Here is a 27517-nt window from a genome sequence, read left to right as displayed (position 1 = left end):
TTATGCCTGCAGAAGCTTAAGACATGTTCCATAGCCATTTCTGGGACAGCTTTGCTTAGCCAGAGTATTTGCTACCATAGAAAAATCCTATCACATTAACACACATCATACATGCAGTGTTGTGCTTTATTACATTCTTGCCAGATGAAGAACAAGGAATAGCTATTAACCTGTGTGACTGTTGGGACTAAATAATGAGTATGGTAAGTAAGCTGTCTGAGCAAGGAAAGTATTTTTATGGGTGTTTTCTGCCAAGAGCTTGTGAAGATGAGAGTTGGAAATAATGAGAAAGAGAAGACAGAAGACAAGCCAGAAGACAGACAGATTTCCAGAGCCCCTGAAGAAGTGTTAGGGCAGCAAAAGAGAAGTGTTTTTTCAGAATAGGAAGTTCTGCTTAAATGCAAAACTAGACCTGCCAAAGCAAATCAGCCTGGAACAGAGAAAAACAGTCCCATGATCTAGGGCACCCAAAAAAATGTGTCAGATGAGTAAGGGAGAGAAGCTAATCCACCCACCAACCACAGCCTGAGACAAGGGAATGCATTTATCATGTTTCCTTAAATTATTTATTTCCTCTTGCTATCTGAGAATAAAGTGATTTCTTCTTTGGAATCCCACAAAGTTTTAGCATACCAGATGCTAAATTTCAAGTAGAATACTCTGTAGGGGAAGAGTGGAAGATCCATCAGTAGGCAACTAGCACATTTCTGTTCACACCTTCTAGTTCTGCAAGTTGACAGAGGCATTGACTGAACCTTGTTTTTACTCCACTGATGACCAAACACTTTCGCTCACAAATTCCTACACATAGATCAAAATATTGTGACAAGATAAAGAACATCAGAAATCACTGTTAATGTGGAGGTGGGGTATGAAACAAGGGTTATCTTTAATAATAAAGGATGACAGTGGCAACAGTAACAAAAACAGAGAGCAAATCTAAAACCCACCTCCTGCCATTACAAAAACTTTATTTTTCTTTACACCAGCTGCCATTTCCAATTTTAGGATGGGTCTTCTCTTCCTCTGTTTTAACCACGATTTGTCAGTCCCTGAATTCACATCTTCAGTCATTCTTTCTGGTTTTAACCTACTCTCTCTGTACCTCTCTTCACAGTCATCTTCCTCATCCTTGATAATATCAGGTTTCCCAATAAAGTCCAGTTTAAGCTGTTAATTCTCTGGTTTCTTTGCCCTTTTTTTCCTCATTTGCCAAGGTGCTGGTTTTGGCTGGGGTAGGGGTAATTTTCTTCACAGTAGCTAGTATGGGGCTATGTTTTGGATTTGTGCTGAAAACAGTGTTGATAATACAGGGATGTTTTCATTGTTGCTGAGCAGTGCTTACACAGAGTCAGGGCCTTTTCTGCTCCCCACACCACCCCACCAGCGAGTAGGCTGGGGGTGCACAAGAAGCTGGGAGGGGGCACAGCCAGGACAGCTGACCCCAACTGATCAAAGGCATATCCCATACCATGTGATGTCATGCTCAGCAATAAAAGCTGTGAGGAAGAAGAAGGAAGGGGGGGATGTTTGGGGTTACAGTGTTTGTCTTCCCAAGTAACCGTTAGGCGTGATGGAACCCTGCTTTCCTGGAGATGGCTGAACACCTGCCTGCCGATGGGAAGTAGTGAATGAATTCCTTGTTTTGCTTTGCTTGCATGTGTGGCTTTTGCTTTCCCTATTAACCTGTCTTAATTTCAACCCATGAGTTTTATCACTTTTACTCTTCTGATTCTCTCCCCCATCCCACCGGGGGGGAGTGAGCGAGCGGCTGGGTGGTGCTTAGTTGCTGGCTGGGGTTAAACCACGACAGCCATTCAATTCTGAATTAACCCATTAATTATCAAAACAGACACCAGCTCTTATTTTATTGCACAGTGGCTTGACACTCCTGGTTTTCTATGAATCATTTCATCTTCAAGTCACCATCTGATTTCTTTTAGTATCTTTATCCACCATAATTCTTGCAAACTTCGTTCATCAGCAGAATTCCTGATGTATAGATTATTTTATAATCCCTCCTGTCTTTTTATTTATGCCCCTTAAGATACTGATTCCTGACTCTCAGATTCTACAGCCTCAGTCCTTTGCCCCTCTCTCTACAATGTTCATCATTCTAGCCTAAGTTTTAAATCAAACTCAGATTCTTCTGGTTTAACAACCCTTCAACTACTGAATTGGCTGGGAGAAACCCCATAACCATGCTGAACAAGAAATTCCCCTCCTCCCTCAGTTCTCCTGCCCCCTGGCATCATCCCCATTATTCCTACTTTTCTGCACATTATACCTTCCTATCACAGTTGTACAGTTGCTCTTCTCCATTTCACCTTCTCTTTTCTTCTTTTCACCAGCAGGTCTGTTCACTTAAATTGAAAAAAATACTGTTTTTTAAAAGCCTGTTAATGTTATTCCATGAATATCAGCTTTGCACTGTCCTGAATGTACACAGACAATCAAATGCAATCACCATGTACTATACCAAGGAGGAAAAAAAATCCCAAAGCATTAAAAACATTTTAAAATATATTTACTAATTTCAAGATTCTTAGCCATTCACTGTATGCATTTACACAGCATCACTACAGAAGAGTGCAGCCTGTTAATGTTATTCCATGAATATCAGCTTTGCACTGTCCTGAATGTACACAGACAATCAAATACAATCACCATGTACCATACCAAGGAGGAAAAAAAATCCCAAAGCATTAAAAACATTATATATTTACTAATTTCAAGATTCTTAGCCATTCACTGTATGCATTTACACAGCATCACTACAGGAGTGCTCTTAAGATTCTTAGCCATTCACTGTATGCATTTACACAGCATCACTACAGAAGAGTGCTCTTTCTAAATAAAATACCCCAGGCATTTATTCCTTTCACTATCCATTTCTTCAGTTTCTAACTCATAATGTTTCATGGCAACAAAATATCGGATAAAAGTTTCGCCTAATGCTTCCTTAATGCACGAATCTTTCTCAAGCGCAACAAGAGCATCTTCTAGTTTCAGAGGGACTGATGAATGTTTCAGATCAGCAGTGTGATTTTCTTCTTGGAGCAGATCATCATATCTAAGTCCTCTCTTTACTCCATCTAGACCCGCAGCAATAGTAGCAGCAAGCACCAGGTAGGGGTTTGCTGTAGCAGAACTTAATTTATTCTCTATGTGAGTGCCTTTTCCACCATGACATTTGACATTAAAGGCACAGCTGTTATCATTATATGCCCATTTTGCATTTACAGTTTCTTTTGATTCTTTACTGTATTTAGAATAAGGCTTACGGCAGCTGGTGGTAGGAGCCATCAAGCAGCTGATAGCTGCTGTGTGTGCCAAGAGACCCGATAACCAATTTTTTCCAATATCTGAGAGCTCCTCAACTCCATAACCAGCAGAAAACCAATTCTTCTGGCCATTCAAATCCCACAGGCTATGTGACAGAGCACCTGAATTGTAGAGTCCTGATTCTGAGAAAAAGCTAGCCACGTAGTTATACTTCTTAGCCACCTCTTTAATGCCTGTTCTAAACGTGAAGGCACTGTCAGCAGCATCTATGCCAAACGCTGGATGAAAAGTGATCTCCATTTGCCCAGGCCCACTGGAAGAAGAAAAGCTTTCAATGTTGGCACCAGCATAATACATTCCTTCAATGAGCTCCTGAATGAAAGTCTGGTCATGGTTATTTAGTATCGTGGCTGCAGGAAAGGATATTGTCTTTGAATTTACAACCTCAGTAATGCCATAAATACAAAATTCATAAGTGAAGGCAGAGTGTAGAGAAAAGCCATTGTCCTGAAGCTGGCTCAGCTGTTTCTTGGCAATGTGCCTTGGTGAGGTCATTAGCGGGTTGCCCAGCACGGTGAAGGAATCACATATCACTCTCGCAATCTGCTCAGTCCAGGGCAGAATTCGAAACGTTGATAAATCAGGGTTCAGGATTATGTCACAATTAAAATTGGTTGCATTTATGTAATCTAATTCGTTATCTTTAGGATTCACGGTCAGCTCAAGATAACTTCTGGGCATGGCAACACCATGAATTGCTTTCTCCTAAACACAGAGCAGAATGACAGATTACCAAATGAAAAAAGAACTCAACAGTATTTTTATGTATGTAAAATTGATAAAACTCAGATTCTCAGTAAGAACAACAGTCTTTCTCCTAAAAGAACACTAAAATGCAGTGATCACTAAAGTGGAGGGCAACAGCCAGTTACTGTGCCATTATTAAGCAGAACAACCTTCTACAAGATTGGTATGAAAACCCTGGCACCAAGGATCCCAATGACCATTTTTTAAATTTCCATTAAAAACTCAAAAAATGTTCAACACCTATCTTGCATGGTCTTTATACAATTACGGGCATCACCATCTAGGTGCAAACTTTGCAAGCCAAACTTCTGTCTATAGTTACTCTATAAGGCTTTCATATCCTCTGAGCATTTCCTTTACATAGATCCAAGTGACCACACAAGACCCATGGCCATATGAATTATGAATTCAGGCTGTGACTTCTATTTATATGCCATAACACATAACTCACCATTTTTCAAATACAAAGTTTAACTGAAAATTCTCACTTTCTGGACTTAATAAGTTTGGGGGTAAAATGCAGAGAAGCACTTCCAAGTGAGAAATTATTCTAGTGTTTCAGTACTCCCTTTCTACGTAGCTAACAGGATAAACATAATTATACTTTCTTCTCCATTTGAACAGAGAGCTTCAGCTTATGCAAATGAAATGTAGATAGGACTCTAAGAAAGGAACATCTACCTTCAAACAAGCACCTTTACAACTTAACTTATATTCAAACCTTTAGCTGCTGAAAACTGCAATTATGCCAAGTTCTATCAAGTGAAATTTGGCTCATGTTTACATCTTGCCTTTATTTTTATAAGGGAAAGGATTACTATCTGAGTGAGCAGAGGAGACAGAGCAAACCTAAAAAGGGGCAAGCTCAGAGCCGAAAAGACAAAATTTTGCCTATCCAGATGGAAAATTGTTGAAATACTTCAAACTGCATACGGTGGCTTCTCTTAAAACAAACAAATAAATAAATAAAGTCTGCCTTCTTTTAAGTAGGTGGCAGTCCAGTGGTAGCAATTCACCCTGTGTGACATCCATAACCAAAACTGCACAGTATGGTGAATACTGCTTCAAGATGTCTAAGTTGTCCATTTGACACTGAAAAGGTGTTGAAGGTGATTACCCTATAGTACTATCTCTCCCTCCTCCAACCCCCCACCCAAAAAAATGTTAAAAAAAAAAAAGAAGAAATTACTCTCTGTCACTCTGTCTGTATACATACGTGTGTGTGTGTGTGTACACATACACATTTTTTTAGTGTTCAAAAATTTAGACTGCCATCCAAAGCTGCAATTTGTTCAGATGGCAAGGTAAACATAAAAGCTGTCTTTGAACAAGCTAATCTAGACATTTGTAATTTGACATAGCAACTGAAAGAGAAGTTGCAATTAACCTACCACCCCTCACAATAATTAAAATGACTGAGAGAAAGCTTGTTTTGATAAAATCCAAATGAAACCAGAGAGAGCAAATTGTATCTAGATGATACAGTTGCAGTTTAGCAATATCTAAAAGGGAAATAATGAAAACATGGCTTAGGCTTTAGAAGGAACTGGAAACAAAAGTGCTCTACATCTTTCCATGTTCATATCTTCTTTTGTGATCACTCGGTAAAGCTTAAAATGTTCATAGTGACACGTGAGTGAAACTATAATGTAGTTATGCACATGAAGTATCACAGAAGCAATATACTGAAGAGGCTGATCGGTCAAGGATGAACACAGTGAGGATTGTTTTCTAATTTGGTTCTTATTTTCTGAATCATCAATATGGCAAATATTGCTATTAAGTCATCATGCAACCCAATGGTGTTTTCTTATATGACTGATGACTATAAAATTTCTCACAGCTAAAGTGATTTTCATTGTCATCTTTCTTTTAGTATTTACTCCTTTCTTTTTGCAACTTAGTGATGTTCAGTAAAACAAAATCTTTATAATGCATTGAACCTGAAAAAATAATTCTGAGGAAAGATTATTAGAAGTTCAAAGAACTGAAATTACTAGCCTTATTTAATTAGATTACTATTTGGCGGTACAGAGGAATAGATGATTGCAGGATCCCAAAGTCCAGATCCTTTGGGAACATTAACAAGTGGACGGAACAGATAATTTGTTCTAAGTTTGAGTTTCTGCCTGCACTATGAAAAAGAATATAAAATATAAATTAAAGACAGGGCCATGAAAACACATAAAGGTACAGCTAGAAACCAAAAAACTTACGTGAAAAAAGCGAGAAGTAACATTCTTTGATCTTGACACACCATGGAGGTCTATTGATTCAAATCTGACAAACTGTACATTCTCCCTGGCCATCTGCTGCTTAATATATTCAATATGAGAGAACAGGTGAAGGAGAGTTGGACTTCCAAGGCTGTTTACATCAGGCTCTCTGCTGGACGCTATAAGTGAAGAGGAATGTTCACGTCAAACAACATAATGAATGCTGGAATACAGGCGCAACAGTGGGAAACTACAACATGGAGTGTAAAAACAAAAATAAGAAAAAGATATGGATCATGAAACATTTTTGTAAATAAACACACTTTTTTTTCCCTGAGGACCTGTATAGAATCCCTTATTTTTTGGAATGGTCTATAACTTAAATGTTTTTTCATGTTGGTAAGAGAACACAGGGGAATCATGTGGTAAAGCTAGGAATTTCTGAGGGATACCTCAGATGGTTTGTTGAGTGCTTTTAGGAGCACAAATAGCAGCTGGATACCTATTTCCCACTGAAAGCTGATAAAATTCAGACACTATATTTCTTCAATGCCTTTGAAAAGTGTATAGATACAGAAACATGATAAAAAGAGCACTTGTCTTCTACTAAACCTTTCTCAAGACCTCCTGAGGAGGTCTCTCTCTCCCCTTTCTGAGGAGACCTGCAGTCTTCTCCACCACAGGCAGCAGACTTTTAGGAGAAGTTTATGCATTTATGCGCTTGCTGTTATGGAGTTTTCTTCTTAACTGTATTACAGCAACTGTAGGACTGTATAAACTTCTTGACATGAAAGCAGTAACATCTGTGTATAACTTCTGTAATGGAGCAGAGAGCTGGACACAGTAACTTCCTTTCACAAACCTCTCAATCTCTCAGCCTGCTTTTCTTTTGAGTGTCTATGTATTGTTTTTATTCAAGTTAAACTACATAAGGTATTAATTTCCATTTAGTACAATAAACTAATTAGACCAAGGGTAAAATTTGATATTAAGGTATGAAAAAATGTGAAAAAATATTTCTTTCTACATTCCTGGGATGAAAGTCCTCCATTCTTCCAAGGAGGCTGAGAATATGATCAGATTAATTTTTGCAAATCTTTCAGATCCACAGTGGAAGATGACCAACAACAAGCCTTCATCACTATCCTTCAAGTGGAAGGTAAAAGCTTCATGCTGAGGCACTACGAAGGTTGGTTGGGAGCACTCCCAATCTCTCCAGTACCAAACTACCCAAACTGGAATATATCTCCTTCAGCAGTAGCCATCAGGCACAAACACATCTTCTTCCACCTCTCCTTTGGGGCAAGTAGGACTGCCAGCTGTGAGGCCGTACGGAGGCTCTCCAGCTAGCCCAGCACAAGGCTGTCTGATTATTCCCTGAGAAGGCAGCAAACTCATCCACAGTCATAGACTTCTAGGAGCCTTTGAATATTACTGGAGCATCCTCCAGCTTCAGATGGCAAGGAGGTGACAAGAATACTTCAGGTCAGTAAAGTAAGAGGTTGTTAAGTAATAAGAGTGCTCCCTGAGGAATGACAGGTAAAAGCACACAGGGCAAAATTTTAAGTAAATACAAGAGTCTATAGGAAAACAGAGTAAGAATTGAAAAGGTAGAAGCAAGAAAGAAAGAATTTTGTCACATCCACTTCTCGTGACATCTTTCCCTCTGGTATGCTTCAGCTGTAAGCTGCTTATGAAAACAGCTTTTTTCCTCTTTCTTCTATAAACACTATGTCCTTTAAAAGATGTGCATTAAATAAGGAAGTCCTGTTTAAATATTTTGTGTAACACTCACTCTGTTACAGATGCTGCCAAAACACAATAGTGAGCAGTGAGCATATGTAAACTGGCCTTGTCTTGCATATGTCATCCAAGTAATAGTGATTTGAATACCACTTCAGTGATCCCGTAGCATTGTTTTACAACATAAAAGTTTACTGACATTTAGCAGATTTGACCTCTTTATGAACCTATCAATTAGAAGTTTATTAACAGCTAATAAACTGTGGCTATTTATTACATTAATAGAATTTAAAAAGATTCTGAAAATCTTCCTACAGAGTACAGCGAGTAGCATTTTCTTCAACTCCAGGGACAGAAGCCTGAGGTTTTTGCCTTTGTAAAAGCAGTGTTCAATCGCTTATTCTACACGTGTTTAATATCCTGTGCAAAGATGGTAGACATTTCCTGTCTACCACCTGTCACACGGAGATTTTTATGTCTTCATATTATTCAAAGTAAAGTTTGACTGGCAACCCTTGACATCAGAATATTGCCAACTTTTGATGTAAATTTTGCAAGTATTTCTTATAGTGTCCTGAAATGTTGCCTGTTAAATTTGCATCTACCGAACAAACATTTTTCAGGCAAAAACATGTAATTCATAAAAAACAACAACTCGAACTCTGACCCAAGTAATTCTTTAAATCAGTATTCTTGAGAGATAATGATATAAAATCAATATCTAAGAAAAACAAATGTGATATGCATTCATATTAATGATGTATGAATTTCTTTAAAAAGTAAAGCTACAAATATACTTAATTTAAACATCTACCAATGGTAGGTAATTTTCCAAATTTTATATGTATCTGTTTTCTTCAAGCTAAAGTTATTTGAATAAATGCATAAATACATAATTAGATTATATGAAATAACATAAGTTAACAGAAAATTCCTATAAAGTAATGTTTTTAAAGAACATTAAGCAAACAAAAATTATTAACTGAAGAAGCAAGGATTTATCTTCTCCAGTTGGACTTGTTATGATTAATGATAGATCTTTCTAAATGATGAGACTAAAACTTATATATTGGTCTAATATTAGTCTAAAATTAGACTATATACCAGTCTGGACAGCCCACGAGTCAAAAGACAGATACTTATTCATTTACATTAGCCTTTTTCCAAAATCTGTTAGAATCAATAGAAACACTTCCGCAGCTTTCACATACTTTTAAGAGGCAGTTCATCTTTTATATCATTTGCAGATTATCTTTCCCATTGAAGTAATAAGTTTCTGTAAATTGTATGACAGATAAAAAATATTATCATGACTTAATATCTCTCACAGATTTGGGAAATATGAAAGGGGATTTGTTTCTTAAATAATATTTAATGAATAACTACCGGCAGTACTTACTTTTCCCCAACACAGGTCCCAAAATGTATTTTCTTGGCAGCCACTAAATAAATTGCTGGCAAACTAAGTCCATGAAGCCAATGATGACTAAAGTTTGGAAAGGTATAGTAGGGAACTGAGTACTCTGTCTATTCCCAGTTCATGCAGTCATTATCCAGAGCACTAGTTACTGGAGATAAGGTAGCTAATAAATAAGTATTAGACAGGTCTAGCTGATTTAGATACACAGTCTAAAAGTCTTACATTCTTATGAGGGAGGATTGTGTTCATGAGTATAACTGTTTCCCTAGCTCTCTGGGCCTCTAGAAATAATGGCATCTTTATTTTCATTTCAGAAAATCTACTTATGGAAACATGTATGTAAATTTCACAAGATGCTCAGATTTTGGTTCAGATTTTCATTTTAAAAATCAAATATAAATCCAGACTGGCCATCTTTCTTAAAGCAGAATGGTACATACAGATCCTTAGATATCTATATGAAAATATACACAGAAAAGCACTTAATTTTTGTTTTTCTATGGTTCTATCTGTATTTCCCATTTAAGTTACCACTGAGAAACAATTAGTATTACTCATGTTTCTTTTGTAATTAGTACAAAATATCTACAAATATAAACAAATTATCTTCACATATTTAAAAAATATTAATAACACAAAAATAAAAATATTAAAAAAACCCTACAAATTATACAAATTATGTTATTATTTTTTCTAGGGGAAGAGTGGTGCCATTCTTAGATTATTAATATCGAAATCATTCAGATTACTGAGGGCAGCTGACATCGGGCTAGGGCAAATAGATAACATCAGCTTTATCTTCTCAGCAACAGAAAAGTGCCACAACAGAAGAAAGTGCACATGTCCCAGATCAATCTATCATTATCTGCTTGTTCAAAGAAATACTTTCCCATGGTCCCTTATTAAATCACACCGCATCTAAAGCAAACAATTTCTCAGCTCTATAAAAGGTGACTGTATCAAACTGATGAAACAAAAAGAATGTGCTACATGTTGCCAGGGGACTTGACAATGACAGGAACAGGCTGACCTAACAAATGTAGTAATATTGGAAACTCTTCACTGAGAAACATGACCACCAATGTAACGCAAGGCAATAACAGCAGACACCAGCAGGTAGACTCCAGATACAAATCATGCACTGGAAAAGGAGACGTGTTCCCATCTGTCCTCCTCCAGTTTCTTCCTCCCACTCTGTCTCCAGCTGTGCCAGATGTGCTCCCTCCTGAAACGACCCTGCTGCAGCCACGCAGCTGCTGCACACCCTCCTCCTGCCCCGTGAGACAGGGTCTGGTCACGCCTGAGTCCCACACAGAGTCAGAGCGCACGTCCCTGCGCTCTGTGGCATGTTGTGGCACCTGTTACTGTCTCAGAGCAGTAAAGAAATAAAAACCCTTGCAAGTGTAGGAATTGCTATGCCAGTCAAGGCAGTGTTTCATCACACTAGAGCTGTCTTTGGTATCAGCTATCAACAGGAAAGGCAAGGCATTCTTTGCAAAATAATCTGCCTAAAGAGAATGGGCTTTGCAGTTCCTCACTAAAAAGGTGGTCTTGTGGTTAGGAGCAGAAGGGTTAATATCCAAATTTGTCTTAATTTCTTCTTCATCCTTAGAAATCTAACACAGGGTGCTCTGAAGATCTATGTGAATATTGACCCCCTTTATAAAAACAGATACCTTGTGCTGATCATATCCACTGGCAATGCGTCACACAGGGTAATCACACACCTATACCCTTCTAAATCCTATGGAAATTCCTGACAGTACTAGTTTGAATATGTCTGCTCATCTTTACAGGATTCCGGTTTGTGTATTTAAGAACAGCCAGTCTACTTGGTTTGTACAGCATGTTACTTACTGTTCTCATGTTTGTCTTCAAACATTAATAGTCTCTATTTCTCAAACCTCATATCACAGCTTTTCCTATGCTAGACATCATTCTTATTGATAGTGTTTAAAGCCTCTCTTTTCTATTCCCATCTGATTTTTAACGTGGTAAATAGAAATGAGTACTGGGTTACGTCTGAATAGTACTATTGATGTGAATAGCGATCAGAAGTATATTCAGTTGAAAACATTACGTAATTTACATTTCTTTTTCACCCAAAAATAGTTTCACCAAAAATGTTTACTGATAGGTCAGTAAAGTATTTGATTTCTGCAGTAAAGTACATAAAAAGGTGTTTCCTACCTCTTTTTTTTGCTCCCCTACAAGACCGCTAACAGGGGAATAAATATATAAGCATACCAGCAACTTATCAAAGCATGGGAGACAGTAAAAATATTTCCCTGATCTGTTTGATATTGATATTTTCAATGTTTTTTCCATCAGTTTCTTTGTCTCATGGTAGTCTGCTTTCTTTTTTAATCTTAGCTATGAAGCAGGCTTTTTCACTGATACGGCCATGGAGAAGCTCAGCTCTTTTTCATGAGTTTTATAGCTAATTTAGAGACCAATGAACAGCTTCAATCATCCGTGAATTATTCTTTCCAAACTGTATGACAACAACATGACACAGCTTCTCAGAGGATCTACATCATCAAGAATCGAATTTAAAATAAGATTTTATTTCTCAATAGATGAAAGATAAAATAAATCACCCATTTTTTTCTATCTTCCAGGGTGTTTTATAAAAATGGCTCTTCTGTATTGAATGAGAAAATTATCACAGTTTTATAGAAAAGTTAGAAAATATTCCACCTAGGCAAGAGAATTTGAAAACAAAATATGTAGGTGTGAAAAAAAATAGCTCTTTTTCATGAGTTTTATAGCTAATTTAGAGACCAATGAACAGCTTCAATCATCCGTGAATTATTCTTTCCAAACTGTATGACAACAACATGACACAGCTTCTCAGAGGATCTACATCATCAAGAATCGAATACAAAATAAGATTTTATTTCTCAATAGATGAAAGATAAAATAAATCACCCATTTTTTTCTATCTTCCAGGGTGTTTTATAAAAATGGCTCTTCTGTATTGAATGAGAAAATTATCACAGTTTTATAGAAAAGTTAGAAAATATTCCACCTAGGCAAGAGAATTTGAAAACAAAATATGTAGGTGTCTGAAAAAAAATTAAGGTGAGTAATACCCACTGGAACTACCTAACTAATAATCCTAAATATGATGGATCTGGAGTGGCATGTCTTTCTTCAAACTCAAAGAGAAAATTTGGATTTAAGGAAGGAATCACTAAGTGAAATTCCATGAACTGAGGGATGCACTATTGCAAACTAGATAGTCCTTTCTGCTCTAAAAATGTTTGACCTAATTAAAAAAAATCAAGTGAGAATGAGTGAGAGCGCCACGTTAAATGGGAAGTAAGGTTATTTAGGGAAGAGAAGATTTTGCACAGTATTGAAGGAAAGGACTAAACTCTTCTTGAATACGTTGTAGAAGGAGAGGCAGCTGGCAGAGAGATCAACCAGAGAATGCATTTCACGTACATTAGGTCTAAACTAATTGTTTTGGCAACATTTCACTATTACTAGAAAGAAAGTAAACGTCTCCAATAGGTGGGAAGAATTACTGCCTGAATACACCTCTTTGTCTCATAGAATCGCAGGATGACTAGCTTACTACAGGCACCAGAGTCAGATGAGTTGGATCTCACCTGAAAGGGGACAAAATAGATCAGAAAGATAGGATGGAAGTGCTGTCTAAGCATTTTTGTTTTGAGGGGAAAAATGGAAAATCATACAGAGTCACAGAATAGGAAGATTTCAGCTATTGGTATGGAAGATAAAGGACTTAAGAGTTTTGATTTGCTTTAAAGGAAAATAGTTGCTCTTAGAGCTTGTGAGGTGAAAAAAATAGCAAGTTTTATACAGCTCAGTTCAGAGGGAAAAGGAAAGAAATAGGCAGAATATATGACAGTTTGTTCAACAGAAAATAAGGGCATTCAAGAAGGTTTAGAAAGGAGCTGCGCTATGTTCAACAATAGCCCTGCTATGTTCAAGTTGAATTCAAAATGTAGAAAAAGAAATATTAGAAAAATTTTATTGAACTGCAGATAGGGCATGAGGAAGGAACATGAAGGCACAGCATGGCTTTGGTTTTTCACTGTAGGAGAGATGCAAGAACAGTGCAGATTATGTAAAATACAAAGTAGAGAAGAGTAGCAAATGAAAAACACAGTCCTAAGTAACCCCCAAAGTAAGACGTGGTTAATCTGCAGGAATGACTGCAGAGGCAATCAATATGAAGTACCCGGAGCAGGAACTTACGTACCTCTCCTGCATCCACTTATATCTCCTGATTGTCCACTTACAGCTCCCAAAGAGTCTCTGTTTCTACTTCCTCGCCACTGACTAGACTTACTGAGCAGAATCAGTGGGGACAGATGTGCCTCTTCCAGGTAAGCATAGAGGACTGTGAAACCACAGGGGGAGTTAAAATTTTGTTAAAAGTGTGTGGGCAAACTTTTTAATTTCAATGGAGCAAAAAGCCTAGGCTATTTTTTTTGTTAGGTTTTTTTTACATACTTCTGTCCCTAAATACCAGGTATTGTCCTTTGTAACTGCCTTATTACTAAAAATAAGAACTTTAAACAAGTTAAGAATTACAACATAAGGTTATTCATTGTAATGATGGTGTAGGACAATTGCTTGTAGGACTGATGAACTCCACTCTCAAGTATGAAACATAACCTGTTAGTAGCTACTTGGTAAACTTTTATTTAAAATGACAACTTGGCAAAGAAACTTAGCGTTTGGGGTCAGCACCTACGTAACATTTCATGTAATTCTTGGAGTGTTCAAACCTTCTTTTTCTGGGCACTTGAAATTTAAACAGTCACTAGGTAGCTACTTATGCCTGCAGCTACAGCCAAATCGTATTTTCTTTCTTCAGAAATTTCCTTCTCCCTCCTACAGTTCCTGATCCTGTCCTGGTCATATTTTTATGGCCCCACTTGATGTATGCTCAAGAAGATGAGCCCTGTTGAGAGGACCTGCTCCTGGAGCTGCTCAGGTTTCTGGGGCCCCAGCTCTGCAGTCTGCACTCAAGAAGATTTGAACAAACTTTTTTGTCCCCAGCTACAGACCAAGATGTACAAAGGGAATTTGAAGCCTCAGGTGACAGCCTGATTCCAGTGTGTTGCCCACCTACAGCTACCTGGAGGTGCTGTTGTGCCATAAGGTCCAGAAGAGAGATTTCTCCTAAGCCTGTGTGGTGGCACCAGGCTCTGCAGGTCCTTCTGACCATATGCAGTGTGGGTGGCTGCTGAAACGACCTGAAGTCACTGACTCTGTGACAAAGAGAACCCCAACAGTGTGGTGTATCATGATCCTCAGGAACTTCACATTGCTCAAAGTTATTTTCTTTGGCTTCCTCTCTGACTACCATAGTATAAATACTCTAATTTAGTAGCATGCAGAGCAGCATGTGATAAGATCTGAGTTCAGAGAGGTCAATATACACTTACGTTATATGCTATATATACTATACATATAGTACATGTATGCATTTGTGTATGTGTATGTACATACTATGAAGTGTTATATAATGTTATATACATGAAATTTCATCAGAATTTTTACTGTTTGGAAGCCTCTCTCTTGGTCTCCCAAGAATGCAGGCACTGAACATCTTAAGAAGCACCTGATTGTTAATGACTACATACCAGTTTGCAGAAATGCACATCATTATCATATATAGATACTTATGCAAATAAATTTTATAAATTCATGTTAGTGCAGTCAGTATATTTGCCTAATTAGCTACATGTGTTAGTTTCTATCTTTCCATGGTGATGAATTAAATTAAAAGAGCTTTGGCTTTAGCTTCAGCTCCAGTTTCTCTGACACTGTCCAAGTAATATTTTTCATATTGACTAAAATATCTTGCATGTCTGTCTCTTTTCTATTTTTTTTTTCCCATGTCCAAGCACTTCTTTTACAAAAGAGCTGACAAGCAATGGACAAAATGCACATGCAGTAATATTTCCACAATTTCCAATCAGAATTTTGGAAAAAAATATATGGATTTATTATTTTAGAGAGATGTTAGCCACGTAACTAATATGACAGTATTTCAATCCTCTGCATTACACTGAATCACTAAAGCTCAGCTACAGGTCTTAGCCTTCCTACTGCTGACCTCTAGAGATCGTCCCTTAACTGTGTACTTTTAGAACAATAAGGTACATTCCTTCTTTGGCCATGGCATCCAAACGTGCGTAGTGCTCAACATAGCAACTAAGTAAATACAGTGGGCACTGTTTATGTAATAATCATGTATGTATGTATAGTCATATAATTTCAATGCTCTCCTACCTTGTGTTCCATATTAAAGAAACAAAGAGAGCAAGAGAACAATTTACTTCTTTATGTGTATTTTTTAAATCAAAAGTTTGGAAAAATTTTGGATCAAGATTTCTGATTTGAGCAAGTTCAAATATGTGAAAACTTGCAAAATACAAGAGGTTGTATTTCAGATCTACTCAGTGTCAAGATATGTTTAGATCCAAGTCTTCTGTTCAGGCACTTTCATAACTAAAATATTTAAGATAATATTTTAGTCATAAAAATAAAATATTTAGGATTTTATCTTATCTATCTTAATAAATTATCTCTGACAGCAATTAAATACTCATTAAGTATTTAGTGCAAAGGCTCATTAAAGACTACAGAATGTTGTCTAAAACTTCCTTCTCTTCAGTTAAGTTACTGAATGTATTCAATGAAAATTAAATTTCAAACACATACATTTCTAATTAAGTAGAAACTATTTCTGTGCATTCCATTTACTAGTGGAAACACACATTGAATGCTACAGTTTGTTTGGTCAAAGCCAAATGGAATCCAAACCTCATGAGATACCAAAACTTTTGGGTTTGGATATGTTTCTGATGAGACAAAACAGTTTCCCCCCACTTCCCTTCATAGTTAGTTCTCATCTATAGTTCTTTTACAGTCATTGTTATTGCCAGTGATACAGAATAGGATTAACCCTAGGTAGCTTTAGGTATTTTAGAGTTAGGCAAATAATCCAAACTAATCGCCATGGGACTTCTTCCCCATTGAGTGGAAAGAGATGCCCACCTCCAGAGGTCAATTTCTCATCAACCCCTAATACCTCTTTGAAGACAAAATGCCTGTCTTTCTCTACTGACTAGGTAATAAGCTTGGATTAGCCACTTCACTTTAAGTGGCTAAAAACATGTTGAAACCTCCCTGTGGAATCTACAATTAATCTCATCACTTCCCTGTACCTTGTAAATGGTGTTATGACAAAGAATAGTTATTCCTATATTTTAAAATGTATTTGTTGGTTTTGCAGACAATGAGAAAACAATAGTAATCTAAATTTGACAATGCATTTTGCTAGCCTTTCAGCTAGCAAAAACAATGTAATCTGGAAGGGGAACGGCATCAAGTGTAGGCTAAGAAATAATCCTCTAATCTCAGTATTCTAAAAGACATGAATAGAGAGTGGTTTGAGCATGAAATATCTTTTCAAAGCTTTATATTCCTCATGCAGTGCCCTGAGTTAGCACTGATAATGTTCATGGATACCTTGTTCAGACTTGTTTAAACTGGGTAACACAATATGTCTACTGAGAAATCCTGCTCTAGCTAATACCATTTGATATATTCAAATTGTCTGTTTTCAGAGTATGTATAGCAATATTTCTACCCATCTGAAAGGAGACTTTAAAAAAAGCAGGATAACTTAATATTGTTGTACAAATTTAATTGCTACCATTGTATTTTATTATGTAGTTAATGATCGACAAGGTATTTTATCAATGAAGATATAAGATTCATATTTCTTGTATCAGTGAGATAAGTCAGAGGGTAAGATATCTATCCTGAAAAGCTGATAATATGATCTCAGCCTCATGCTCCCGGAAATTTATTAATCTGATACCTATTCAACCGGCAAATTGTTGTTTGGTGCTTCTTGGAATAGACACAAAACAATGAACTGCTCAAGCCCATTACATTATCATAGCTAATAGTAGCTTTCAGTTTGCTGATCCAGCTAGCCCAGAAGTATAGCCTTTACAGTTTCAGAGAAACCACAGCCTATTAGTAGCAATTAATTGGCTCTATAAACACTTCCAAAATGGACTTATTGAACAGCATGAAGATAAGTAGAAGTTCTCTGCCTCATTTGCTTTTATTCCCCTATAGTTTATATTAGATGCTTTTGCATTCTAGTCCTCTCACAGAACGGATAATTGAAAACATGATCCCTACATGGGAGCAATTTCCACTGCTGGAAATGTTAACAAAAAGGAAATTTTAAGCCCAGATGCCATCAGAGCTTTGCAGTGTCTAGCAGACCTTTGGGAAATGTTGCCTAAGCTCAGTTTAAATGAGGAAATATTTCAGTTTTAGTGAAAAAGACATGACCACTTGTGTGTGGCAGTTTTTGGCAGGCAGCTGGGCTTCATAAATACCTTTCTTAAAAAAAAAAAAAAAAAAAAAAAAAAAAAAAAAAAAAAAAAAAAAAAAAAAAAAAAAAAAAAAAAAAAAAAAAAAAAAAAAAAAAAAAAAAAAAAAAAAAAAAAAAAAAAAAAAAAAAAAAAAAAAAAAAAAAAAAAAAAAAAAAAAAAAAAAAAAAAAAAAAAAAAAAAAAAAAAAAAAAAAAAAAAAAAAAAAAAAAAAAAAAAAAAAAAAAAAAAAAAAAAAAAAAAAAAAAAAAAAAAAAAAAAAAAAAAAAAAAAAAGCAGTGTAGGTGTAGAGTACAACTTCTGATCTGTCCCAATCACACAGAAACCACAGGTGTCAATTCTCTCGTGCGCTAGCTCTGACTAAAGTTTGCAGCTTAACAAAATCCCACAAAACAACAGTAGCATTTTCTTTAACAGGACAGCAGGTGATGTTTAAATATCCTTACCGGTGTGGCCTGCGGACGATTCAAACTGAATTTCGTGAGCCGTGCTTTCCACATATGTAGAAGCTGCCGGTAGTCTCAGAATAATTTGATCCACGTCGCTTCCCGCTGGTTGCTGCTGATCAGACCCAGCAGAGCTGAGGACCACGAGAGGTTTGCTCTGCTGTCCCACTCCCTCCTTGTGGAAGCTGTGGTGCTTTCGATTCTCCTCTCCAAAATGGGGACTAAAAGTCTCAAAGGGTCGGCCCTGCTTGTCAGCTGTTTTCTCCTGGGGCTTTGAATTTTTCTGAGAAAAAGTGCCACCTGCCTTGCCACTGTAATTGGGGCCATAATCGGGCAGAGGACCTTCACTCAACAGGTTTTTCAACTCTTGCAGACTTCGTTTAGAAATGTCAGGTGGCCCTGTGATGAACTCCGCAGTACCGCTTCCTTGTGTGGTTACAGTACTGCCCAGGGAGCCCGTCTTTGTCACGTGAAACTTGACATCTCTTTCTTCTATCTCACCCTGTTCTTCTTGCTTACTCTCTGCCTTCTCACTGCCATCTCCCCTGTGCGCTGCCTCTGTGGACCCAGCTTTCCCTGCGTTCCGCACAGGTTGCACACCCATAGGCAGCTCCATTTTAGCTGGTGCATCTATTTCCTTGTGCTTTTTTCCTATTATCCTTTTCCCAGTGTCAGTATTTTCCTGGATTTCTCGTGTTTCTCCAGACATGTCTTCTTTCACATTGCGGCCAGTATGGGAACTGTCACGACCTCCTCTGTCCTTTTGTACTGGGGGAAATCTAGTTGGATTTCGAAGAGGTTGGTCTGATGGTGGTTCTGAGCAACGAGTGGTTGCTTGAAAGGGACAAGGATCTGGGATTTTTGAGGTGTGGGACAGCTCCATCTTCTCATTTTCTAAAGGAGGAACATGCTTTGTAGGACCTTTGACTCCCTTTTTCTTTCTGAAACCACATATATTGTTGCCATCAACTTCATCATTGTCACTTTCAGATGTGTTCTGTAATCAGCAATAAAATATACAACCAAATAACATGCATGAATGAAACAGAACATGGCAATGGAGTACTACCACCAGCTGCATTTACCTTGTAGCACTTCGATTACTTCTCGTCGATGGAGGTCTCTGTAGACACTTACTGACCCTCAAACTCTGCTATTTGGATTAAAAAATTTCTCACAGAATTCTTTTTCTTATGTTTTAGAACAAAATTTGTGAAAATGCCTTCATAATATAGTTTTTAGGCAGATTTAGTAGATTAAAATATAAGACATGGTACACTGTGTGACACCATTTGTCAAACATGTGCCCTTCAAATGTGAAAAAATTGTATTTTAATAATTACATTTAAGTATATTCTTGCTCATATTAAAAGCATTTGTATTTATAAAGGAAATCTATTGCCCTGAAACACAGAACACTGGCAATCCTTATAAGTATGGGGAGTGAAACCTGAAAATAAACAGCTTTTAAATGAATTTCAGGATCTAATTTGGCCAAATAACTGAACTTCCAGGGCAGTGGACAAAAGGACAAACCCATATTTGGCTGTGTAAACAGGAAAGAACCATAAGATGATGTTTACCTTTACATATGGCATTGATATGATTTATATTCTAGTTCTGGGAGCAGATTTTAAAATGAATGTAAACATGTGGAGAAGGTGCAAAAAAGAGCTACAAAAATTAATCTGCTTGCATTATCCCAAAGAATATCAAGAAGTGTCTGGATCATCATCCCTCCCAAGTATCCTGATCCTACCACAATTGTGATTAATCCGATGGTGACAGGGAGAAGGACAGGTAATCAAAACCAGATACATTCAAATTAAAGACTAGCAGAGATTTTAATATTGTGGGTGATTAGTTATTTCACAAACTATCAAGGTAGGGATTGAATTCTCCATCTCACAATGTCTTAAAAAAGACTCCATAACACGGTTTAACCAAAATATAAATCACTCCATAGCTGATCACAAATTGTTATATTGGTTATGAATACCTTACTCAAGCATGTATTTAAGACTTAGTAGCTTAACCAACAGTCCTTGGTTTGCTTGGGTTAGGCTGGAATTAACACCTGTAAAAACACTGGGAAATCAAGAGACATCCTCTGAATGAGACCATTCTTTACCTTTTCCACAAAGGAATAATATGCACTGTCTCCAATTTCTGAATTTCCAGAAGAAGTAGGGATCTGCACAAAAGCAAAGTGAATGCCAGTCTGGATAAGGCAAAAGAGATTCCTGTTGGCAGACAAAAGCACGTAGAAGAAAAGGCAGCAGCGTCTGATGTGTGTATGGAAGGAAACAGTTACGTGGCCTCCATTAAGGTCATTAACACCTTTCTCTTTCTTTATTATTCCTCCCTATTCTCTCATTATGCTATTTTCCAGCATTATCTAGTCAAAAAGGCTTATGACTTCTCTCTGACACAGAGCTCACAGAAATATTTCCTTCCTCTCTCCCCCTTGCTCTAAATTTCTGCGATGTGCTGTACCTACAGCTACTTTGGGAGCTCGCCGGGGCATTGCTGTTAGCGTGGAAGGCAGCTGGCTGCCAGCTCTATAGGGAGGACAAGCCGCTCTGTGCCTGTAACTCCCAGGCACATATCGTGACAGTAACATGCTTGTGATGCTCACTTGCACTCAAACACAGTTACTAGCTCATTCACAACAGAAATCCTTGCTTAACTCAGTCTTAGCACTCAGTTTTTAATGAATCCATATCTTCATCAAAAGGCTTTGGTTTATTCCCATAATACACCCTATAATACCCCATAAAAAAATTCTGGGTGTATTGCTGATACCTCTACACATTCACCCATGCAGAATAGGCCTAATTCCTATAGCTCTGCATCATTACGCAATAAAAATGTAATGAAGGAACATTTCTGAATAACGAAGCAGGAAAAAACAATTTATAATGGAGAATTATAATGGAGAATTTTAACATCTCCATTAGTAATACAAGAAAGTGAATGAAGCTGGGGGAGAAACAGTAGGGGTAAAGGAACCAGTGTTTGCCAAATGGAAATACCCAAGTAATTCTGAAATGAAAGAGGCATGAAGATAAATCCACTCAAACACAGTTACTAGCTCATTCACAACAGAAATCCTTGCTTAACTCAGTCTTAGCACTCAGTTTTTAATGAATCCATATCTTCATCAAAAGGCTTTGGTTTATTCCCATAATACACCCTATAATACCCCATAAAAAAATTCTGGGTGTATTGCTGATACCTCTACACATTCACCCATGCAGAATAGGCCTAATTCCTATAGCTCTGCATCATTACGCAATAAAAATGATATGAAGGAACATTTCTGAATAACGAAGCAGGAAAAAACAATATAATGGAGAATTTTAACATCTCCATTAGTAATACAAGAATGAATGAAGCGCTGGGGGAGAAACAGTAGGGGTAAAGGAACCAGTGTTTGCCAAATGGAAAAACCCAAGTAATTCTGAAATGAAAGAGGCATGAAGTTAAATTTCTCGATGTATAAAATTATTTTCTGAGAGAAAAGAGAGAAGAGTTCCAGCTATGAAAGCTATAGTCATAAAAAAATTGTATTTTTAAATGAACTTATGAAAAATATTTACTTAAATATCTTTTGTTGCAGAGGTTGCCAAGAAAAGAGAGAAGAGTTCCAGCTGTGAAAGCTATAGTCATAAAAAAATTGTATTTTTAAATGAACTTATGAAAAATATTTACTTAAATATCTTTTGTTGCAGAGGTTGCCATCATTAAAATATCCTGATTTCCACTTTATGAAGTTTTCAGGATTCTTTTGTTTCCTTTGAATAACTTGAAGCCAATGACATAATCATAACACCATCTGCATTTCTGCTTTATAATGTATTCCCACACTCTGTGCTCAAAGATAACCATTGCACATTTTAATGTTAGACTAAATTCTTGCCTGTTGTCCCTGCTGTAGATCTCTGAAAAATGTTCAGCATAATGACTGAAGGAAAGATGAGCACATCCTTTTGTATAACATCTGTATACTGAAATCAGATAAAGAGTCATTCTTGTATCAAAAGCAAAACATCAGAAAACTGCCTGTTCCCATAATTAGCCATTCTAAATGGTTTCATGAACACAAGGTACCATCCCCACATTATAATCCTTACCAAAACAAATTCCTTCTGAATAGACATGAGCAGGATAAGGACTGACCACTTGTAAATTTGTTAATGGAAACATTCGTTTGCAATAGAACTCTAATAATGAATGTGGCTATAGTACTCTGCAAAGGGTTTATTTTCCATAAAGAAATTGAGACTATGGTACTGCATTTTGATCATAGACCTGAAAGAGGTACTGCACCCATTGCTCTTAACCAAAAACAGTGATCATTTTTACCTTCAAATAAAAAAAAAAATCTCTTACAAGAGAGCAACCTATGCATTACTTAAGATCCTCAGCACAAGGCACACTGTGACTTTGTGCATGAGAATGACTCTTCATTTCTAAATAAACTCAGACATTTATGGACTTTCATTTAGAAATCATTCACAGTATTTTCTGCAGTGAATTAAACAGTGCTGGATTTGTTGCAAGGTACAAATACAGCATCCCTTCATATTAAAGACAGTCATATGCATGAGTTATGACGCAGCCTTACTGTCTATTAGTTCATGTGGTGTCTACCATCAGAAAAGGCCTAGTACTTGGGCACAGAGGGGAGAGCACCCACGAAATAGGACTTAAGAATTCTTTCTTTAACTTTCAATTTCTAGCAAGTTTTGTTTACAAAAGACAGGGATGATTAAGTAAAATAGCAGCTTGATAGAGTTACAGTGCAAGTGAGCTGGATACAGATCATGACTAAATTTCATGGAATCATATGTCCTGCTGTGCCAAAAGGAAAGCAAAACAGTCATGGCATTAATATGGCAAAAGTTCTGATTATTTTTTATTTCATTGCTGAATGCTTCTACATTTTTGTTGCTGCGTGGCAACATTAACAGGAGATACTAAAGCTACTTGAAAGTTCTTTTAGCCAACATTTGTTTCAGCATCATTCAATTTTTGTTTGCTTGTTTTCAAATATTTACTGGCACCCTAAGTCAGAGGTCTTGAAAGTTTTGAGATCTGCTTCTCTTTCTTAGCAAGTGAACACTTGGGCGGTGAGTCAAATATTCTTGCCAGAAAGATCAGGTCCAAAATATAAACAGTGTGGGCTACATTATGCCACAAATCTGAGATTTAGATTTTCTTTCTAGAAGATGTATCGGATGTTAACTATCACTGATAGGTATTGGTACTCCTCCAAGTTCTGATTTCCATCAGGACTTCTTGCCCCAGTGCTGCAACACGTGCTGGTACACCGATCCCCTCTGCACTGGGTGTTTGCACCTGGTAAGGTTTCAGTAGAGGCAGACCAGCATAAGTCCTACAACAGGCAGGAAGAGTAGGGGTGGATCAGACTTCATTTCCCACTGTGGATAACCTCAACTCAAACGAATAACAGCTTTGCTTGTCTTCACTAGATACCTACTGTAGCACCCCAGGTACACAAGAGTCTGACGGCTGTGACTAGCAACAGAGCATAAGGGCTACATTTGTGCATTACAGCAGCATGTTAGGGCACCACACAGGTAGGAAGAGGAGACAATAGAGGACAGTATCAGCAAGCAAATATTTCAGCACAGTGCAGAGGAAATTGCTTGCTCTACTTAACCCAATTACATGCAACTTCTGGCATGCCATCAGACTTCTACAGCTGATAGACATCTTCTATCTTGTGGTAACACAGAAAACATACATCTAAAGCAATTTTTCTTAATCAGTTTGTGTTCACTTTTAGGCTTTGTACAAGCTCTGAAATGGAACATTAACTGTATCATGAAATACAGCACTGCCAAAAGGCAGTTCATCTGTAAACCTGCCAATCGGCAAGCTGAGAACATTTGGAAATGTAAAGTGTTGCCTTTGGGAGGAATAATAAGTGCTGAGATTTCTGGTGTGTGAAACACAGGTGAAAATCCAAGGCAATTCTTGAACTTTTGCCTTAAAAGGATTTTATAGGTGACTGAAAATATATCTGTAATGCTCTATGAGACAAATTCAGAGCTGCAGAGGGGACCTTCTATTTTTCTCCTACTTTTTGTTTGCTTCATGACCTCAGGCAAGACTGCAAACACTGTCGGGGTTTATAAACATTTATAAACATCATAATACATTTCTCAAAAATGTATTGACAAAAAGAGACAGGGAAATTAGAAAAAGAAACTTACACTATAGCATTTGAAAGGAAAAAAAGGGAGAAAGGGAGTTAATTTAAAAGATGCTCTGAGTAACTGTAGATGAATAGCTGCAGAAGGATTTCTATCACAGAAAAAGGTGAAAGAGGCAAGGTGCAACTCTAGCAGGAGCTTTTGTATGTCTAATCAACAAGATAACCCAATGTTCCTGCTACTGGCTACCCAAAAAAGTGATGCAGCCACTCAGCAAAATGCACTGGGCTCTTAGTCACATTCTCGTTTTCTCTTTTGTTTCAGATCATTAACCAATTTTAACTATTATTTTAACTGATTGTTAAGAGGTCAAATTGTGATGACCTTCCTGAGTTGTTGCTAAAGATTTTTCAAGAACAAAAGATTAATTTTGCAAAGAATGTCAAAATGTCAAAATCTGGTATAACTAAGAATTAGAAAAACATAGAAAACTAAAAAAAATCTTCCTAAACAGAAAAATAAAAAATATGTACCGTTTGGTTGGCTGAATTTTTAGTTATGAAAAGTTGAACTGCTTCGCTTAGGTTTGACTTTGTTTTTTCAATCATATAAAACAATGTTGAAAAACTGAAATAAAATGTTTCCAAACTAAAAAATCTAAAAATATTGTTCAAATTATATTATTCACATTGTTACTTTCAAAAGTAAGACACTTTCTCAAAGTATTTCAATTGCTATAGAACCATAAATGCTGAGGAACTTTCTCTGAGCCACTTTGGCTGTTACCAGGTTACCCTTTACAGCTCTCCTAGGTTGGTACAGTCAAGTTTAATTAATCTTTTAGTGTGGTAATGAATCTCAAAAACTAGAAGTCAGGTCTTAACAAGAGATGCTGCTTAAGTCCTTAGACAACAGTGCCCACAAAGCAAGTACGCCCATGCCCAAGTGCTTTCTCTGCCCCTTCCCCTGACAGATGGAAAGCATTGCCCAGCTGCTCCTCCAGGCAGCAAAGGAGCGGAGGACGCAGGAACAAATTTTCTACTGCTAGGAATTAATGCAGCTTCACTGGAGTCACTGGAGCTACACAGATTTGTACGAGGAGGGAATCTGGCCCATGGAGTCACAGGGAGGACAACACAGACATTTCCAGGGAGTAGCTCCAGGCACAGCGAGGGGTTTTGGCTCTTGCGTGCAGTGCTAAAACAATGTGTGCTACAATAAACAGACACCGGGGGCTTGTAAGCTGGACACTTGAAGATCACAGCACATTGTCAAGATATTGTTGTGACTAATTTCTCCCTCAGTGACCTTGTTTGATGAAGTGGTTCTTTGAGAGTGATTTACTGCTACAAAAACCTCCTGGTGAAGGACCTGCAAGTGGCATAAATATTAGGTACATGTGATTATTTTGCAGTTAGAGAAGCTGGAGCACAAACTTGCCATAAGTCACAGGAAGATGTGTGGCAATGTTAGGAGCAGAAGCAAAGTCTCCGTCCTTCTTTGAAACTTTTAAATATACTCAAGATTATTAACATACTTCATGTGAAAATGAATGGAATAAGTTTGGCTCACAATATTGTGTCACTTATTTTCACATCTGACATCTGCCTTCATCTGCTACTCCCATCCAAAGCCTTCATACTATGTATGCAATTATTAGATGAGCTCCTCAAGGTCATTGACTCTCTTGCTGCCTCAAAGCAGCAGAGTTGTCCCTGTGGCAAGGTTATTTGCAAATACTTTCCTTTGGCCTATGCCACCTGCACCCTGTAAAAAAAAAAAAAAATCCCTAAAGTAATATGGAGTCTCAAAATGAAGAAGCTGATCCTGCCTTCACAGTGATTTAGAACCGCAAAAGTACACTGGTGGTGTTGTCTCCAATTTTCAGCAGTGTAAATGAGATCTAAAACCAGGATCCATTTAACAGTTGACTAATCCTCAGGAAGACATTTGCAAGGGAATGGACTCAATGACCTACATGACTTTTATGTCTAATTTCTATGACTCATTTCATATACAAAGATGGTCTAGGAGGCAGTCAGTGACTCAGAGTAGGTGCATCTCTGGCATATAAAGTATCCATTTGTTCACCTTAATAAAAGTGTCTAGTAGCCTCAGGAAGTCTGCCTGCATCATCACTTCCAAGCCATATTACATCTTTCTCAATATTTTTAATGAAACATTTTAATTCCACATTTTCACCATGAGATCTTCTGGAAACGAGTCAAAATAATAGGTACTTTTTTTTTTTTTTTTACTTTATTGAAAGTATATATTACAACTTCAGGACCAGAATCTGTTTTAAAATGCACTCATACAGAAACTGAGCAGCTCCACTTAGGTTGGTAGCCTGACTCAAGAGTGTCACTTTCTAATTCAGGTCAGACTCTGGTCCACAAATTGTAGTGCTTTCATTCACATTAATGAAGCCAATCTGTTTTCCCACAAATATTAATGGGATCAGATTTTAGACCTCTATTTCTGTTACTTTTGATAGAGTTATAAATGAAATACATATGAAATTAAAATGTGTTAGATTTGCTTCCTAAAGCAAATGGTTTTTTTCCAGCTTAAACAAGAAGCCTTTATTTGACCTGCATTTGCTTCAGAATTAGACCATGCTCAACATACATGCATGAAAAGCCTTGCGCACACAGTCCACAGTGAAGTATTCACTCACTTGAAATCTTGAAGTGGATGCAAAAAGTATTTTATATCAGCGTATCTGCTCAGAAATCATTCACAGTCAGTCTCTTACCTGCTGAGTAAGATCTTCCTTTTTGTTCATGTCCACTTCATTCTAGTTCACGTCACCATTAGAAATGGCCTAGTAAAAATCTAGTAGAAAGACATCCCATATTTATAGGCACAGATACAATAAAGGTTCGTTAAAACAGAATTGCTGTAAAGTTCTTTTCCCAGAAGGCCACGCAGATGATGGACCATAAAGAGCAACCCAACATGTCATGGCCAAGAGCACCACTTTCTGGAACAGCGTTAAAGTAGTAAA

At 37.2% G+C, this 27517-nt stretch overlaps 1 protein-coding gene across 1 annotated transcript; it reads right to left on the bottom strand.

The window, feature by feature from the left end:
- Positions 1–2850: 2850 nt before the first annotated feature.
- Positions 2851–27295, bottom strand: LGSN (lengsin, lens protein with glutamine synthetase domain). The gene is made up of 4 exons (XM_009279722.1): positions 27266–27295; positions 18323–19319; positions 6309–6487; positions 2851–4050 (listed from the first exon to the last, which is right to left on the bottom strand). The coding sequence occupies exons 1-4, from the start codon at positions 27293–27295 to the stop codon at positions 2851–2853; spliced, it is 2406 nt and encodes an 801-aa protein (XP_009277997.1).
- Between the last annotated feature and the right edge of the window lie 222 nt (positions 27296–27517).

This window comes from Aptenodytes forsteri, unplaced genomic scaffold, assembly GCF_000699145.1.
Source record: "Aptenodytes forsteri isolate BGI_AS27 unplaced genomic scaffold, ASM69914v1 Scaffold115, whole genome shotgun sequence".
Lineage (NCBI taxonomy): Eukaryota > Metazoa > Chordata > Aves > Sphenisciformes > Spheniscidae > Aptenodytes > Aptenodytes forsteri.
The sequence above is the reverse complement of the archived record's forward strand: the minus strand, read 5'-3'. Positions and strand labels throughout refer to the sequence as shown.

What these genes read in the sequence shown, in the direction of transcription:
- LGSN (XM_009279722.1), bottom strand. Translation starts at nt 27,295, where the DNA reads ATGAACAAAAAGGAAGATCTTACTCAGCAG. An exon ending in ATCGTCCGCAGGCCACACCG is followed by an intron (nt 6,488 to 18,322) that starts GTAAGGATATTT and finishes CTTCACTTATAG; the next exon opens with CGTCCAGCAGAGAGCCTGAT. An exon ending in TTACTTCTCGCTTTTTTCAC is followed by an intron (nt 4,051 to 6,308) that starts GTAAGTTTTTTG and finishes CTCTGTGTTTAG; the next exon opens with GAGAAAGCAATTCATGGTGT.